We start from the raw sequence: 15864 nt of genomic DNA on the forward strand, positions 1-15864 counted from the left end.
GGGTTGTGGCCGGTGTTAGCTGATAATCAAAATAAAAGAAGAAAGCAGTACTGTTAAATGCTGGGGATGTCAACACTCTGTAAAGTAGAATAGTGCATGTCAAATAAGATGGTACAAATATGTGTAGTTAAATCTTTTTAACATGGTTAATAATATCTTTCCAATGATGACTCAGTTTGTACCCATCATCACAGTTGAAGTTGTCTGTGCTTGTATATCTGGATGGCTTCGTGTACAAACCTTTGATGGTAGCCAGAAGGTTTGCAGAGCACCTTGGTCTCAAAAAAGACAATATCATGATTTTTTTTACGTACTGTTCTGAATCGTAAATAAAATCCGTGATCTAATCCCATCTGTAAAAGATGTCATTCCTGACTTGCAATACCCTGGAGTCTATAAATTGAGTTGCATCTGTGGTGATTATTACATTGGTGAAACGAAACGTAATGTCTCTGATCGTATTCGTGAGCACAAGTCAGATTTGAAACACGGCAAAGTTGAGTCTTCCGCCGTTGCCGATCATTGCTACAACGCTGTGGGCTCTCATGATATTGTCTTTTCCGAGACCTAAGTGCTCTGCAAACTTTCTGGTTACCATCAAAGGTTTGTACACGACGCCATCTAGATATACAAACACAGACATAACTTCAACCGTGATGATGGGTACAAACTGAGTAATCATTGGAAAGATGTTATTAACCATGTAAAAAAAAATAACTACACATATTTGTACCATCTTATTTGACAGATACTATTCTACTTTACCGAGTGTTGACATCCCCAGCATTTAACACCTCTTCTTTTACTTTGATCATCAGTTAACACCGGCCACAACCCCGAGTCGATGTGCACCATTGTTCTCTTTAAGCCCCCCCCCACCCCCCTTAACTTGTATTTAAGAGCTTGTCTCTTGGATTTTTCCTCACTTGATACAGTAAATTTAGCTGTGACTGTCCCACCTGATGACGGAGACTTGTGTTGCCTCCGAAACGTCGTGATTTATTATTTTATTTCGATTATTATTTCTATTATTTTTATTTTTTTACCTACGTGGCTTTACCAAAAAAAAACTAAGAGTATGAATCCTTGCAGTCACGAAAGCTTCAAATCTAGATTCAAAGATGGGCTTATCACAGCACGTCGCGTACCCTTAATGGACAAAGTTGCTGAGGACGTGTGTTTCCCTGCCTTGAAGGTAACACAGCCGCCGTCCTGCAGGGTGAGGTTGCTGAGGGTGAGGACGTGTGTTTTCCCTCCGTCCACACTGATTTCATTCAATTCGTTATGATACAGCCGGCTCTGATCCAGCCACCACTCCACCTCCTGCACATCAGCGTGGGAGATCTCGCAGGAAAACGTGGCTGAGTTGTTCTCAAACACCTCACAGTCCTCCAGGCCTCTCACAATGCGGATGTCTCGCTCTGGAAAGAAGGATACTTAAATCAGTCGTGGTTAAAACCAGTCGTGGTTGTAATGAACAGTATGATGAAATAATTATTTATATTCCACAGATGTTTGTTATTGAATTTAAATTGTAAAACTTTTAATGAAATATCCATTAAATAAATCACCTGTGACAATCAGCCTGGCAGTGGTGACATCGTGGCCAGTGTCACAGGAGTACTGCCCAGCGTCGTGCAGGCCCAAGTGATGCAGGACCAGTCTGGCCGCTCTTCCATCCTGACTCATCTCACACTTTGCCCCAGGGTAAAGCACCCCACCATGTTTCAGCCACGTGACTGGGGCCCCTTCTTTGGATACCTCGCACACAAACACAGCGTCTCCGAGTTCCTCTTCTGTCAGATCCGTCAGGCCCTTGGTGAACATCACTGGCTTCTCTGTGAAATAATAAAACGATCGAATTTATCCCACCATTGTTTCTCTGCGACAAAATTCAATGAGTAAATCACAAGTAATTTTGAATGTGTTATGAGACAAAAACCTGTTATTTTCAACATTGCAAAAGTCCGATCATTTTCTGTCTCGCACTCGTAGCTCCCAGCATCCTCCAGCTGTACGTTGTGGATGAGAAGGATGGCCATGTTTCCCTCCTGCTTCATCTCATACTTGTCACTCGGGTGCAGGACTGAGGAGTCCTTCCTCCAGGTGACCCTCGCTGCTGGCTTTGAGAAGCGACAGCGGAGAGTCGCAGTTCCACTCTCTTCAACCTCCTGGTCCTGAAGGACCTCAGAGATCAGCACTGGGGTCTCTGTAGCGAAAACAAATCAAGATTGTGTAACGTAAAGGAAGCACGGTTTGCTACGCACGGTGCGAAATACGTTCAACAAACATACATCAAGCTCATATCATAGCATAGCCCCCCCAGTCACCCCTGCCACCCACCCCACCCTGTGCGCACCGCACCCATGCACCCCCTACCCGCGCTTCCCCTCGGTGCACCCCCACCCCACGCCCGTTCGCCTCCACTCGTGCGCCTGCTCCCCTATGCGTGTGAGCCAGCACATGGCCTCCAGCCAATCCGAACGCACGCTGGCCGGCACGTTGGCAGCCGGGAAGTTAACCAGCCAGCAAATCTTTTTTCTATAATATAGTATGACTTAGCACTGCCCTCGCAACTGCATAACCAAGATGGAGAGTGGGTTGCGTTGGGGGGTGGGGGGGTGTTATGACGTCGCCACCACGCAAGAATGCGGCTCAGCGCTGTGGAATCCCGCGTCATGACGCAGGTGCGTGCGGTGATGTCACCACTGCGCACTTGCCTGCCCGCGCGTCGGACAGCAAAACTTTTGCTTGACTAATCATAATAAGATATGACAACAAATGCATTCTCAAAACTCAATGGCACATCTCACCTTTAACTTTAAGCATTCCAGAAGTCTGATCGTTCTCTGTCTCGCAGTTGTAGCTCCCAGCATCCTCCGGTTGAACGTTAAGGATAACAAGAGTGGCCAGGTTACCCTCCAGCTTCATCTCATACTTGTCACTCGGGTGCAGGACTGAGGAGTCCTTCCTCCAGGTGACCCTCGCTGCTGGCTTTGAGAAGCGGCAGCGGAGAGTCGCAGTTCCACTCTCTTCAACCTCCTGGTCCCGAAGGGCCTCGGAGATCAGCACCGGGGCCTCTATAGCAGAAAAAGAGCATCCAATATTGTATAAAGTAATATTTGACTCCGGGTTATTATTGTTAGTTGATAAACTCGTGTACAGAGGTAACCATGACTGTCGCTTGAGGAAAATCACGTGAAGATGATCACATCTCACCTTGAACACAGAGATTAGCAGACGTGGCTTCATCTCCTGCATCACAAGTGTACGCCCCAGCGTCTTCTCGCTGCAGCTTTGTGACAACGAGACTCGCGACCGCTCCGTCTCTGTGCATTACGTACTTCTGAGAAGGGCTCAGCTGCTTATCGCCCCTGTGCCATGTGACCGGAGCACTGGGCTGGGACACCTCACACACAAATTCTGCTTCTCCATCCTCCACACAATCTACATCTTCTAGTCGCTTCACAAACTTCACTGGTACCGCTGTGCACACCACAACAAGATGGAGTTGGATTTTAAAGCACGTTCAATATTAATTATCACGAAGATCAAATTCACAAACCAGACACAGAGTTGTGTTTTTTGTTTGCATTCCGACCGCAGGTATTGTGGTCAATGCAAACTTGACTCCTTGTAAAAAAAGGTGTCAGTTTTGTTGCCAGATAAAAGGGTAAAAAAAACAATTATCAGACATTGAGATGTCATGAAATACACAGAATCTTTTATATCAATATCAAAGATGGGCTTATGACAGTACGTAGCGTACCCTTAATGGACAAAGTTGCTGAGGACGTGTGTTTCCCTGCCTTGAAGGTAACACAGCCGCCGTCCTGCAGGGCGAGGTTGTTGAGGGTGAGGACGTGTGTTTTCCCTCCGTCCACACTGATTTCATTAAACTCGTTATGATACAGCCGGCTCTGATCCAGCCACCACTCCACCTCCTGCACATCAGCGTGGGAGATCTCGCAGGAGAACGTGGCCGAGTTGTTCTCAAACACCTCACAGTCCTCCAGGCCTCTCACAATGCGAATGTCTCGCTCTGGAAAGAAGGATACTTAAATCAGTCGTGGTTGCACTGTAAAGTACGATGAAATAATTATTTATATTCCAGAGATGTTTGTCATTGATTTTAAAGTGTAAAACTTTGGACTGAGTCTATATTTAATGAGATATGCATTAAATAAATCACCTGTGACATTGAGCCTGGCAGTGGTGACATCGTGGCCAGTGTCACAGGAGTACTGCCCAGCGTCGTGCAGGCCCAGGTGATGCAGGACCAGTCTGGCCGCTCTTCCATCCTGACTCATCTCACACTTTGCTCCAGGGTAAAGCACCCCACCATGTTTCAGCCACGTGACTGGGGCACCATCTTTGGACACCTCGCACACAAACATAGCGTCTCCGAGTTCCTCTTCTGTCAGATCCTGCAGGCCCTTGGTGAACACCACTGGCTTCTCTGTGGATACATTATAACAAATAATAAGAGGCGTTATCATGCGGTTTAATTGTGATGCAATTAGTTACTTACCGATTGTGGTTTTGGAAACCTGGTGGAATATTACATTGTGATACATCACTAGAGTTTACTTCTCTTGTCTCTCGTAATACACGGCGAAGCTGGCAATTGCAATCTATTAATTTCAGTAACTGGTTAAACAAGCGTTCATGAACATGCATACTGCCATGCATGCGCTCATGTGAACGGCGACCATACCCATGATGGCAGACAACACAGCCTCCTGTGGCAGCTGCTCCTCCTGGGTTGGCATGGCAACTTCATTTGGAGCTGATAATAACAAAAAGGTATAAGTTACAAATGTCCTATATTGTCCTGTGGTCTTTCCTTTCACAAACTACAAATTTGAATCAGTTGAAAACTCGTCACATAATAAAATTATATACACATGAATTAATCATAATCATCCATGACTTATTCGCAGCTGTATAGTTTCCCCACAAAGTTACCATCCTAACGATCCAGCGGTGCCATGATCTTTATTGCGCTCTATCTGATCTCATAAAATCCACCTGCAAAGTGGTCGACATCTTAGCTTCGGTCTGCTCTTTGGGTGCCATTCCACCGCCAGCCTCGTCCATCGTCCATCGTCCATCGTCCACAGTCCCTGCTAGCAATGTGTTCTGCCCAAGACCACTTGCTTTCATCAACTCTTGTCGTAGAGCGTCGAATTTTCATTTGTTCATCGATCTATGTCTTACTTTTTCTGTCAGTGTAATCCCCAGCATGCACCTCTCTATGCTTCTTTGAACACTTTTCAACGTTTGTTCTTTCGTTCGTGGCATGCATCCATGTCTCAAATCCACAAGTCGTATCAGGCAACATCCACTGATTGAAAACGTTGCTCTTGGGCACACTTTTCTTTGTTGCTTTTCATTACGACATAAAATGACTAAATTCACTCCAACCTGCTTTAGCTTGTCTCCTCCAGATTACCTCCCCCGTCTGTAGCGGTCTGAAGCAATAATTGCTATGGGTGTAGCAGATACTCTGTTGTGCTTCAGAGTTGTGTACTGACAACAACACATTTTATGCTGCTCTTCAGCAAACTAGTGGCGAATGCCTTTTTTGCTCATATTTCACTTCAGCCACAGTTTGCACAGTTATTTACGAAGTTCTTCAGTCATTTCCTGTTGTTTAGTACCGTTGGTTTTCACAACGTATGTTGAACTTCCTTTGCACCGTATATAGCCAACTGTGATAATCGTGGGTACGGGGAAAGGACGACACACTAAACACAAAAAGCAGTTCTACAGAAATCAGTTTTACATTTAGATTTAAAAGTACATAGCTCCAGTGGCTTCCTAATATCGAAAGGAAGAGCGTTCCAGTCGGCCGTAGAAGCGCATCTGAAAACGTGGGATGCAGTGACCATCTTTGTTTGATGGTTAGCCAGATTACAACTCATTACAACTGCGATGTAATGATAACAGCAGCAAGCCCCAATATCTCTCCCCCTGTCGCCCAACTTTATTTCCCCCCTCTTCACCCGCTGACCTAATTTTCCAGAACAAAAAGGCCTAATTGCAAATTAAATACTTCTAAACCCAAACACGCTGGAAAGAGTAACATAAACAATGCGTGTGCATGCGTTTTCCTAACTTTTTAAATTATTAATTAGTTTTTGATCAGCTTGTATTTTTCACAGAATATGCAGGTCATGAGCTCTCGATTGACACCCAACTCAACGTAACCCAGGGACAGGGGGGCCATTGCAGAAAATATCTTCTCGTGAGCTGTGTTGTAATCCCTTCCTCATAGATAATTTTGGCTAAAAGCCTATTTTTATCCATGCGAATTATATTAATATGTAGATGAAATTAAATCCTCAACTAAAAACAGTAAAATCTATGAAAAACATTGTTTGCTACGACTCAAAAAAGTATAAAGTGAAATTTTTACTTTAAAAACGCAGAGTACGAAACTAAATATCCACTTCATTCACTTGCTGTGTATATCTCCTCAAAGACATGCGGTGTACAAGGAATACAATAAATGTTTCCTATGATTTAATAGTACCATGAATGTAAAAGTAAACGTAATACATTACATTAACTGAAAAAATACACATTAAGTTACAGACGTGCAATGCTCCCTCCAACACCTCTACGAGTGAGCAGGAGCTCACAGTCATACGTGAATTATTATCATTCTTACGTTCAAAACATAGGTCGTGTATAGAAATGTGTACCGAATAATGTTGCTTTACCTTTAACAATCAGTGATGCACATGTCCTATCATTCTCCGTCTCACACTCGTAGCTCCCAGCATCCTGTAGCTGCACGTTGTGGATAGCAAGAGTGGCCACGTTACCCTCCAGCTTCATCTCATACTTGTCACTCGGGTGCAGGACTGAGGAGTCCTTCCTCCAGGTGACCCTCGCTGCTGGCTTTGAGAAGCGGCAGCGGAGAGTCGCAGTGCCACTCTCGTCAACCTCCTGGTCCTGAAGGGCCTCAGAGATCAACACCGGAGCCTCTGTAAACAAGGTTGATGAAGAAAGGTCATGATTGCAAAACTGGACGCAACACCAGCATAGAGTTTGTGTCTTTAAATGTTCGTGAGCTTAGATGGGGGAGAATTACCTTAAGATGATCAAGGCACCTAATAAGTGAAAATTATTATTTTTGTTATTAAGTTTCACCTTGAACGTGGAGTTTGGCAGAGGTGGCATCATCTCCTGCATCACAAGTGTACGCCCCCGCGTCTTCTGGTTGCAGCTTTGTGACAACGAGACTCACGACCGCTCCTTCTCTGTGTATCACGTACTTCTGAGAAGGGCTCAGCTGTTTATCGCCCCTGTGCCATGTGACCGGAGCGCTCGGCTCGGACACCTCACACACAAATTCTGCTTCTCCATCCTCCACACAATCTACATCCTCTAGTCGCTTCACATACTTCACTGGTACCGCTGTGCACACCACAACACAAAAAGATGGAGTTGGACTTTAAAGCACGTTCAATATACATATTTAGGAAGATCAACTTAACAAACCAGACATTAAGATGGCATGAAATACACAGATCCTTTCATATCAATATCAAAGATGGGCTCATCACAGCACGTCGCGTACCCTTAATGGACAAAGTTGCTGAGGACGTGTGTTTCCCTGCCTTGAAGGTAACACAGCCGCCGTCCTGCAGGGCGAGGTTGTTGAGGGTGAGGACGTGTGTTTTCCCTCCGTCCACACTGATTTCATTAAACTCGTTATGATACAGCCGGCTCTGATCCAGCAACCACTCCACCTCCTGCACATCAGCGTGGGAGATCTCGCAGGAGAACGTGGCCGAGTTGTTCTCAAACACCTCACAGTCCTCCAGGCCTCTCACAATGTGGATGTCTCGCTCTGGAAAGAAGGATATTTATATCAAAGTTAAGTGTTCACATAAACTGAAAAAAGAACCCTTTTACATTCTCGTGAATGTACTTTTAAAATGTACTAATCACCTGTGACATTGAGCGTGGCGGTGGTGACATCATGGCCATTGTCACAGGAGTACTGCCCAGCGTCGTGCAGGCCCAAGTGATGCAGGACGAGTCTGGCTGCTCTTCCATCCTGACTCATCTCACACTTTGCTCCAGGGTAAAGCACCCCACCATTTTTCATCCACGTTACTGAAGCCCCTTCTTTGGACACCTCGCACACAAACGCAGCGTCTCCGAGTTCCTCTTCTGTTAGATCCTGCAGGCCCTTGGTGAACACCACTGGCTTCTCTGTGAATTACAAAGAGAGTAGTGTTCATCTCAACAATCATGAAAATCAATTGTATGGATACATGTCATGCTGTGACGTGTCACGATGTGTATACGTGTCATGATGTGACACGAACCTTGTACTGTCATTATTGCTGAGGTCTGATCATTCTCCGTCTCACAAAGGTAGCTCCCAGTGTCGTCCAGCTGTACATTGTGGATAACAAGAGTGGCCAGGTCTCCCTCCAGCTTCATCTCATACTTGTCACTCGGGTGCAGGACTGAGGAGTCCTTCCTCCAGGTGACTCTCGCTGCTGGCTTTGAGAAGCGGCAGCGGAGAGTCGCAGTGCCACTCTCTTCAACCTCCTGGTCCCGAAGGGTCTCGGAGATCAGCACCGGGGCCTCTGTAGCAAATAGAAGCCAACGCCATTCTTAAACGTAGCTTTCATGAACAAAGTCATCCAGTTCTTATAAACCTTGAGAAGGTAGCATCAAATGATTTCATAATATAATTATTTTAAGTGGTATTCTGATTTGTAAGGCATAGAAAACTGTTGTTATATGCACCGGTAGCTTACCTGTGACCAAAATAGTAGCTACTGTTCTATCATCTCCAGTGTCACATTCGTAATCTCCAGCATCCTCCAATTCAATGTCATAGATTACGAGTCTAACTATGTCCCCGTTCTGGACCATGTTGTACTTTGCGCTCGGATGAAGCAGCTTGGACCCTTTTTGCCAAGCAACCGGCACGTCTGGTTTGGAGAGTCGGCAACTGAGGGTAGCCGTCCCAAACTCCTCAACCTCCTGGTCCCGGAGGGCCTCACGGATCAGCACCGGGGCTTCTGCGAGTGAGACATTATAGGGGCCAGATTACTCAATGCAAAACTATTAGTCGATCAATCGCTTTGCTGAGATTACTGTGACCTTCGGTTGGGGGGAGAACCAACACATCTCACAAAGCTTTGGCAAAAAAGGACGACAACAAATCCGTGTGGAACTTTCAAAGCAAGTGTGGCTCATAGAATATGTGGAAATATGACCTCTAAAATGATCGCAGGATCCATGCCAGACAGTGAAGTGAAGTTTTAGCCATAAAAAAAAACCCGCAATTGAGCACGAAAAGAGATGTGCACTTTCTGATCTTTTTTAAATCTGATTGGACTGAGTTATGTAAATTCGTGAAATAATAATTGCGTCAATGTATGAAACGTTGACACGATGCGATTGGCGAAGAAGAGTACCTTGTACGAGCAGCATTGCCGAAGTCCTGTCGTTGCCTGTTTCGCAGGTGTACTCGCCGGTGTCGTCCAGCTGCACCTTGTGGATGATGAGCGTGGCCACGTCGTGTTCCTGCTTCATCTCGTGGTCGGCACTGGGGTGCAGGACAGTGGAACCTTTCTTCCAGGTGACTTTCACTGGAGGTTTTGAGAAGCGGCAGCTGAGAGTGGCCGTTTCAAACTCTTCAACCTCTTGGTTCTCAAGAGCCTCAGAGATCAGCACTGGGGCCTCTGTGGGTGGATTTTTGTTTCGAACACATTAATACCATACTCTTTGGGTCTTTCGGTAAAGTCACGTGACTTTACCGAAAGACCCAAAGAGTATGAATTCCTGCAGTCACGAAAGCTTGAAGTCAACATTAATGCCAGTTATTAAAACAGGAAAACTAAACTAAAAGTAGCAATTATTTTTATTTCACCAGTTGAGGCTCAATGAGCGATATATATATTTTTTTTTGAGAAGCGACCTGGCCACAAATAATAGCTCAACGAAGTTGCTTTTCACGTGGTAATTTACAGAAGCCAAATATTATAAATACATGTTGATTCTAAATGTGGAGGGAAAGACCAGAGGACCCGGAGAAAAATCCACGTGACCATGGGGATAGAGACATGCAAACTACAAATATATAGGCGTCAGGGTCGGGATCGAAACCATGCCCTCCTGTATACCAGGTGAGGTAGTTAACATCTCATCACCATGAGTCTCAAGATTCTGTGAGGCTCCAGCTTTGGCGAATTCCATTCAAGAGCTTTTGGAATGTGGGAGTGAATCCAATTACCCAGAAAATGCCAATGCATACGAGGGAGTGAAGAACAAACAGCAATACACATAGCATTTGTTCGTGAAGTACAAACACTTGTCATGTACATGGCTACCTTGCACAATGAGCAGCGCCGAGGTCTGATCTTTCTCAGTCTCACACGTGTAGCTTCCAGCATCTTCCAGCTGAACGTTGTGGATGAGAAGAGTAGCCATACCTCCCTCCTGCGTCATCTCATACTTGTCACTCGGGTGCAGGGCTGAGGAGTCCTTTTTCCAGGTGACTCTCTCTGCTAGTTTGGAGAAGCGGCAGTGGAGAGTCGCTGTTCTAAACTCTTCTACCTCCTGGTCATGAAGAGCCTCACGAATTAGGCCTGGAGCCTCTGTAAGTAAAAAACGTAATACCACCATTTGCTTTTGAGAAACACAAAATGAAAATGCACAGTATACATATCAATATTCACATTCTGCTTGATGCCAACCACTAGAAATGGATTAATTGTTCAACGCAACAATTATATGACGTTTGTTAATATTTGGGACAATAAGATCCTACTTTAACTGTTAAACATAAACATTGCAACACTTTTAACATCTACGTGACAAAACATACCTCTAACTGTGAGCACTGCCGATGTTTTCAGAACATCCCCAATCTCACATTCGTATTTTCCTGCATCGCCTGTCTGCAAATTGTACACCGTGAGCTTAAGGATATGTCCAGTTTGTCCAATGGAGTATTTGGAGCCAGGTTGTAGCGGCGAAGTTCCTTTCCTCCATGCCACCCTCATGCCAGCTTTCGAGACGCGGCAGCTGAACGTGATGTTCCCGAGCTCCTCTCCCTCCTGATCCTGGAGTTGCTCCTCAAGATGAATGGGGGCCTCTGTGGGTGGACGCCAGCATGATCCAGGACAGGCAGCAGACTTGGGTCACTCGAGCCGTGGAACAGGGGCAACTTTGTGTTTCAAGTTTATTTTTTCAAGCAGGTGAGAACCCACGAGGTAAGCGTAGTCACTTCATGTCAAAAGATGAAAGCCACACGCGACCACTGGGCATTGCATGATAAGCAGAGCTCGCGGATTTGCGATTACAAAGGAAAGTGGCTCAGGTCACATAGCTAAAACACCATTAGCACATAAACATCACACATTTGCTGTGAATTAAATCCCTCACTAAGAAGCTAATGGTTAATATTCCCACAGCTAAAAGAGAGAAATGCACGAGGATATATTTAGAAGAGACAACTCTGATTGAAAATTTACATTTGTTAATGCATGCCTAACAACATCACTATTACATATTCTCTCGTAAAAACTCAATTTGACAGGTATCACTATTTATTCATTTAATGTTCAACCAAGAAAATATTGAAATTCCGTCATTGGCTAGAGTTTACCTGTGACAGTGAGCTTTGCTGACGTCTGGAAGTTCCCAGAGTCGCACGTGTACTGGCCACTGTCTCCCAGCTCCACTGAGCTGATGACGAGGCTGGCCTTCCTGCCCTCGCGCACCATGCGATACTTGGCTCCAGCTTTCAGGATCTTGTCACCCTTGAGCCACACGACTGGAGTGTCTCCACGAGATGTTTCACACGTCAGCTCAGCTTCGTGTCCTTCCTCAACCGACAATTCCCCAAGCTCTTTTGGGAATTTAATAGGGAGCTCTGAAAAAGAAAATGAAAATTTTAATTGGTCGTTTACATGTTATTATAACAATTACACATTCAAATTTTACCTACGTGAGAATTCAGGAGGAGCTGTACCTGTGACGTTCAAGGTGGCACTGGTTTTCTCAAAGCCTGAGTCACATACGTACTTCCCGCTATCCGTTAGCTCCACGTGACTGATCTTGAGCACCGCTGCCTTTCCATCTCGCTTCACATAGAACCGCTTGTCGCTACCATCCAGCAGCTGGTCCTCATGGTACCACTGCACTGGTGACCCGGCCTTGGAGGTCTCACACGAGAGGGTGACTTCACCCTCTGCCTGGACTTGGGTATCGGACAGAGGTTTCGTGAATACAACTCCAGATTCTGAAATAAAATATGCAGATATGTTTCTTTTAAGTCAGTTTCCGAATTAAAGACATTAAACACATGTCTTTGTCTACATAAATACATCATGCATTTGGATATCATATCATTTAGTTTAGGTGTGTCGATCATAAGGACATCAGTGGGCTTGGGCAGCATACTTTGCGAGAAGGGATGATGGTTAAGTGGATTAGACAACGGACAACCAAGGAAGAGAAGACGGCCGAGTGAATGAGCGCTGCAGGGATTGAGGGATGAGATCAGTTCATGTGCAGGAGTCGGATGGATTGTGGAATCGTGAAACCATGAGGGAATGTGATGGCGCGGAGATAAATGAATGAATCTGATGATAAACCATGTCTGATGATGATATGAAAAGTTGACATGGTAATATTTGGACATCACTATCAAGACGGGTTCTTTGATGGAAAAAAACCAATTTACACAATATCACCGGTGGTTTCAAATGCATTACAATCACAAAAAACAAAGCATCTTCGGATACACCACAGATTATTCAGTTGAATGTTTACCTGTGACAGTGAGCTTTGCTGACGTCTGGAAGTTTCCAGAGTCGCACGTGTACTGGTCACTGTCTCCCAGCTCCACTGAGCTGATGACGAGGCTGGCCTTCCTGCCCTCGCGCACCATGCGATACTTGGCTCCAGCTTTCAGGATCTTGTCACCCTTGAGCCACACGACTGGAGTGTCTCCACGAGATGTTTCACACGTCAGCTCAGCCTCGTGGGCTTCCTCAACCGATAAAGATCCCAACTCCTTGGAGAATTCAACAGGAAGCTCTGAAAAGAAAATTAACATTTTTGTTTTCAAAAGCCTTCCCTGGTGTAGACCAATCAATTTCAAGGAAAATGCATATATTATCATAGTATGTTTTTCGTTTGCATTTTGACTGCAAGTGTTGGTTGTGGTTAATGCAGACATGAATCCTGATAAAAAAAGGTTTAAGTTTTGTTTCCAGAAAAAAGGGGAAAAACCCTATTATTATATTTTGGCATTGGCAAAGGAGGTCTAATGATATAATAATTACATATTCAACTCTGAATTATGTTTGTATTCAGGAGGAGCTGTACCTGTAACATTCAAGGTGGCACTGGTTTTCTCAAAGCCCGAGTCACAGACGTACTTCCCGCTGTCCGTTAGTTCCACGCAACTGATCTTAAGCGCGGCTGCCTTTCCATCTCGCTTCACATGGAACCGCTTGTCGCTACCATCCAGCAGCTGATCCTCGTGGTACCACTGCACTGGTGACCCGGCCTTGGAGGTCTCACACGAGAGGGTCACTTCATCCTCTGCCTGGACTTTGGTATTGGACAGAGGTTTGGTGAATACAACTCCAGCTTCTGAAATAAAATATGCGTATATTTTGAAAGTCAGTTTCCGATTTAAAGACGTCAAACACATGTCGCTGTCTACAAAAAGACATTATGCATTTGGATATTATATCATCGGGTTTAGGTGTGTTGATCATAAGGACATCAGTGGGCTTGGCCAGGACACGTTGCGAGAAGGGATGATGGTCAAGGGGATGAGACGACTGATGTAGAGGCTGCCAAAGAAGAGAAGACGGCCGAGTGAAAGAGCGCTGCAGTGATTGAGCGATGAGATCAGCTCATGTGCAGGAGTGGGATGGATTGTGGCACCGTGGAACCTTGAGGGAATGTGATGGCGTGGAGAGAGATTCATGAAGCTGAGGATAGACCATGTCTGATGATGATATTAATAATTTACATGGTAATATTTGGACGTGAATATCAAGAGTATACTTTGAGGTGATATCAAAAGGTAACGGGTTCCTTGATGGAAAAGGCCCATATAAATGTGTACAATATCACCCGTAGTTTCAAATGCATTACAATCACAAAAACAAAGCATCTTCCGATACACCAAAGATTATTCAGTTGAATGTTTACCTGTGACAGTGAGCTTTGCTGACGTCTGGAAGTTTCCAGAGTCGCACGTGTACTGGTCACTGTCTGCCAGCTCCACTGAGCTGATGACGAGGCTGGCCTTCCTGCCCTCGCGCACCATGCGATACTTGGTTCCAGCTTTCAGGATCTTGTCACCCTTGAGCCACACGACTGGAGTGTCTCCACGAGATGTTTCACACGTCAGCTCAGCCTCGTGGGCTTCCTCAACCGATAAAGATCCCAACTCCTTGGAAAATTCAACAGGAAGCTCTGAAAAGAAAATTAACATTTTTGTTTTCCGTCCATGGTGTGGACCAATCAATGTCAACGAAAATGCATATATTATCATAGTATGTTTTTTGTTTGCATTTTGACTGCAAGTGTTGTGGTTAATGCAGACATGAATCCTGGTAAAAAAAAAAGGTTAAAGTTTTGTTTCCAGAAAAAAGGGGAAAAACCCTATTATTATATTTTGGCACTGGCAAAGGAGGTCTAATGATATTGTAATTATACAAATTACATATTCAAGTCTGAATTATGTTTGTATTCAGGAGGAGCTGTACCTGTAACATTCAAGGTGGCACTGGTTTTCTCAAAGCCCGAGTCACAGACGTACTTCCCGCTGTCCGTTAGCTCCACGCAACTGATCATAATCGCGGCTGCCTTTCCATCTCGCTTCACATGGAACCGCTTGTCGCTACCATCCAGCAGCTGATCCTCGTGGTACCACTGCACTGGTGACCCGGCCTTGGAGGTCTCACACGAGAGGGTCACTTCATCCTCTGCCTGGACTTTGGTATTGGACAGAGGTTTGGTGAATACAACTCCAGCTTCTGAAATAAAATATGCGTATATTTTGAAAGTCAGTTTCCGATTTAAAGACGTCAAACACATGTCGCTGTCTACAAAAAGACATTATGCATTTGGATATTATATCATCGGGTTTAGGTGTGTTGATCATAAGGACATCAGTGGGCTTGGCCAGGACACGTTGCGAGAAGGGATGATGGTCAAGGGGATGAGACGACTGATGTAGAGGCTGCCAAAGAAGAGAAGACGGCCGAGTGAAAGAGCGCTGCAGTGATTGAGCGATGAGATCAGCTCATGTGCAGGAGTGGGATGGATTGTGGCACCATGGAACCTTGAGGGAATGTGATGGCGTGGAGAGAGATTCATGAAGCTGAGGATAGACCATGTCTGATGATGATATTAATAATTTACATGGTAATATTTGGACGTGAATATCAAGAGTATACTTTGAGGTGATATCAAAAGGTAACGGGTTCCTTGATGGAAAAGGCCCATATAAATGTGTACAATATCACCCGTAGTTTCAAATGCATTACAATCACAAAAACAAAGCATCTTCCGATACACCAAAGATTATTCAGTTGAATGTTTACCTGTGACAGTGAGCTTTGCTGACGTCTGGAAGTTTCCAGAGTCGCACGTGTACTGGTCACTGTCTGCCAGCTCCACTGAGCTGATGACGAGGCTGGCCTTCCTGCCCTCGCGCACCATGCGATACTTGGTTCCAGCTTTCAGGATCTTGTCACCCTTGAGCCACACGACTGGAGTGTCTCCACGAGATGTTTCACACGTCAGCTCAGCCTCGTGGGCTTCCTCAACCGATAAAGATCCCAACTCCTT

General features: G+C 45.1%; 1 protein-coding gene across 1 annotated transcript in view; it reads right to left on the reverse strand.

Annotated features, from left to right (window-relative positions):
* The window catches only part of LOC144934358 (obscurin-like), a 121169-nt gene that overhangs the window by 74289 nt on the left and 31016 nt on the right, over positions 1–15864 (reverse strand). The window contains exons 41-60 of the mRNA XM_078860043.1: positions 15618–15785; positions 14778–14948; positions 14218–14385; positions 13378–13548; positions 12820–12987; positions 12017–12187; positions 11651–11818; positions 10371–10547; positions 9456–9629; positions 8887–9056; positions 8394–8577; positions 7966–8094; positions 7764–7864; positions 6834–6963; positions 4370–4459; positions 3770–4042; positions 3313–3486; positions 2919–3080; positions 1943–2209; positions 1149–1421 (exon numbers count right to left, since the gene is read on the reverse strand). Of these exons, the coding sequence (XP_078716169.1) occupies positions 1149–1421; positions 1943–2209; positions 2919–3080; positions 3313–3486; positions 3770–4042; positions 4370–4459; positions 6834–6963; positions 7764–7864; positions 7966–8094; positions 8394–8577; positions 8887–9056; positions 9456–9629; positions 10371–10547; positions 11651–11818; positions 12017–12187; positions 12820–12987; positions 13378–13548; positions 14218–14385; positions 14778–14948; positions 15618–15785 (3489 nt within the window). The remainder of the gene's footprint in view (positions 1–1148; positions 1422–1942; positions 2210–2918; positions 3081–3312; positions 3487–3769; positions 4043–4369; positions 4460–6833; positions 6964–7763; positions 7865–7965; positions 8095–8393; positions 8578–8886; positions 9057–9455; positions 9630–10370; positions 10548–11650; positions 11819–12016; positions 12188–12819; positions 12988–13377; positions 13549–14217; positions 14386–14777; positions 14949–15617; positions 15786–15864) is intronic.

The sequence above is a fragment of the Lampetra fluviatilis genome, chromosome 10 (assembly GCF_964198595.1).
Source record: "Lampetra fluviatilis chromosome 10, kcLamFluv1.1, whole genome shotgun sequence".
Classification (NCBI taxonomy): Eukaryota; Metazoa; Chordata; class Hyperoartia; order Petromyzontiformes; family Petromyzontidae; genus Lampetra; species Lampetra fluviatilis.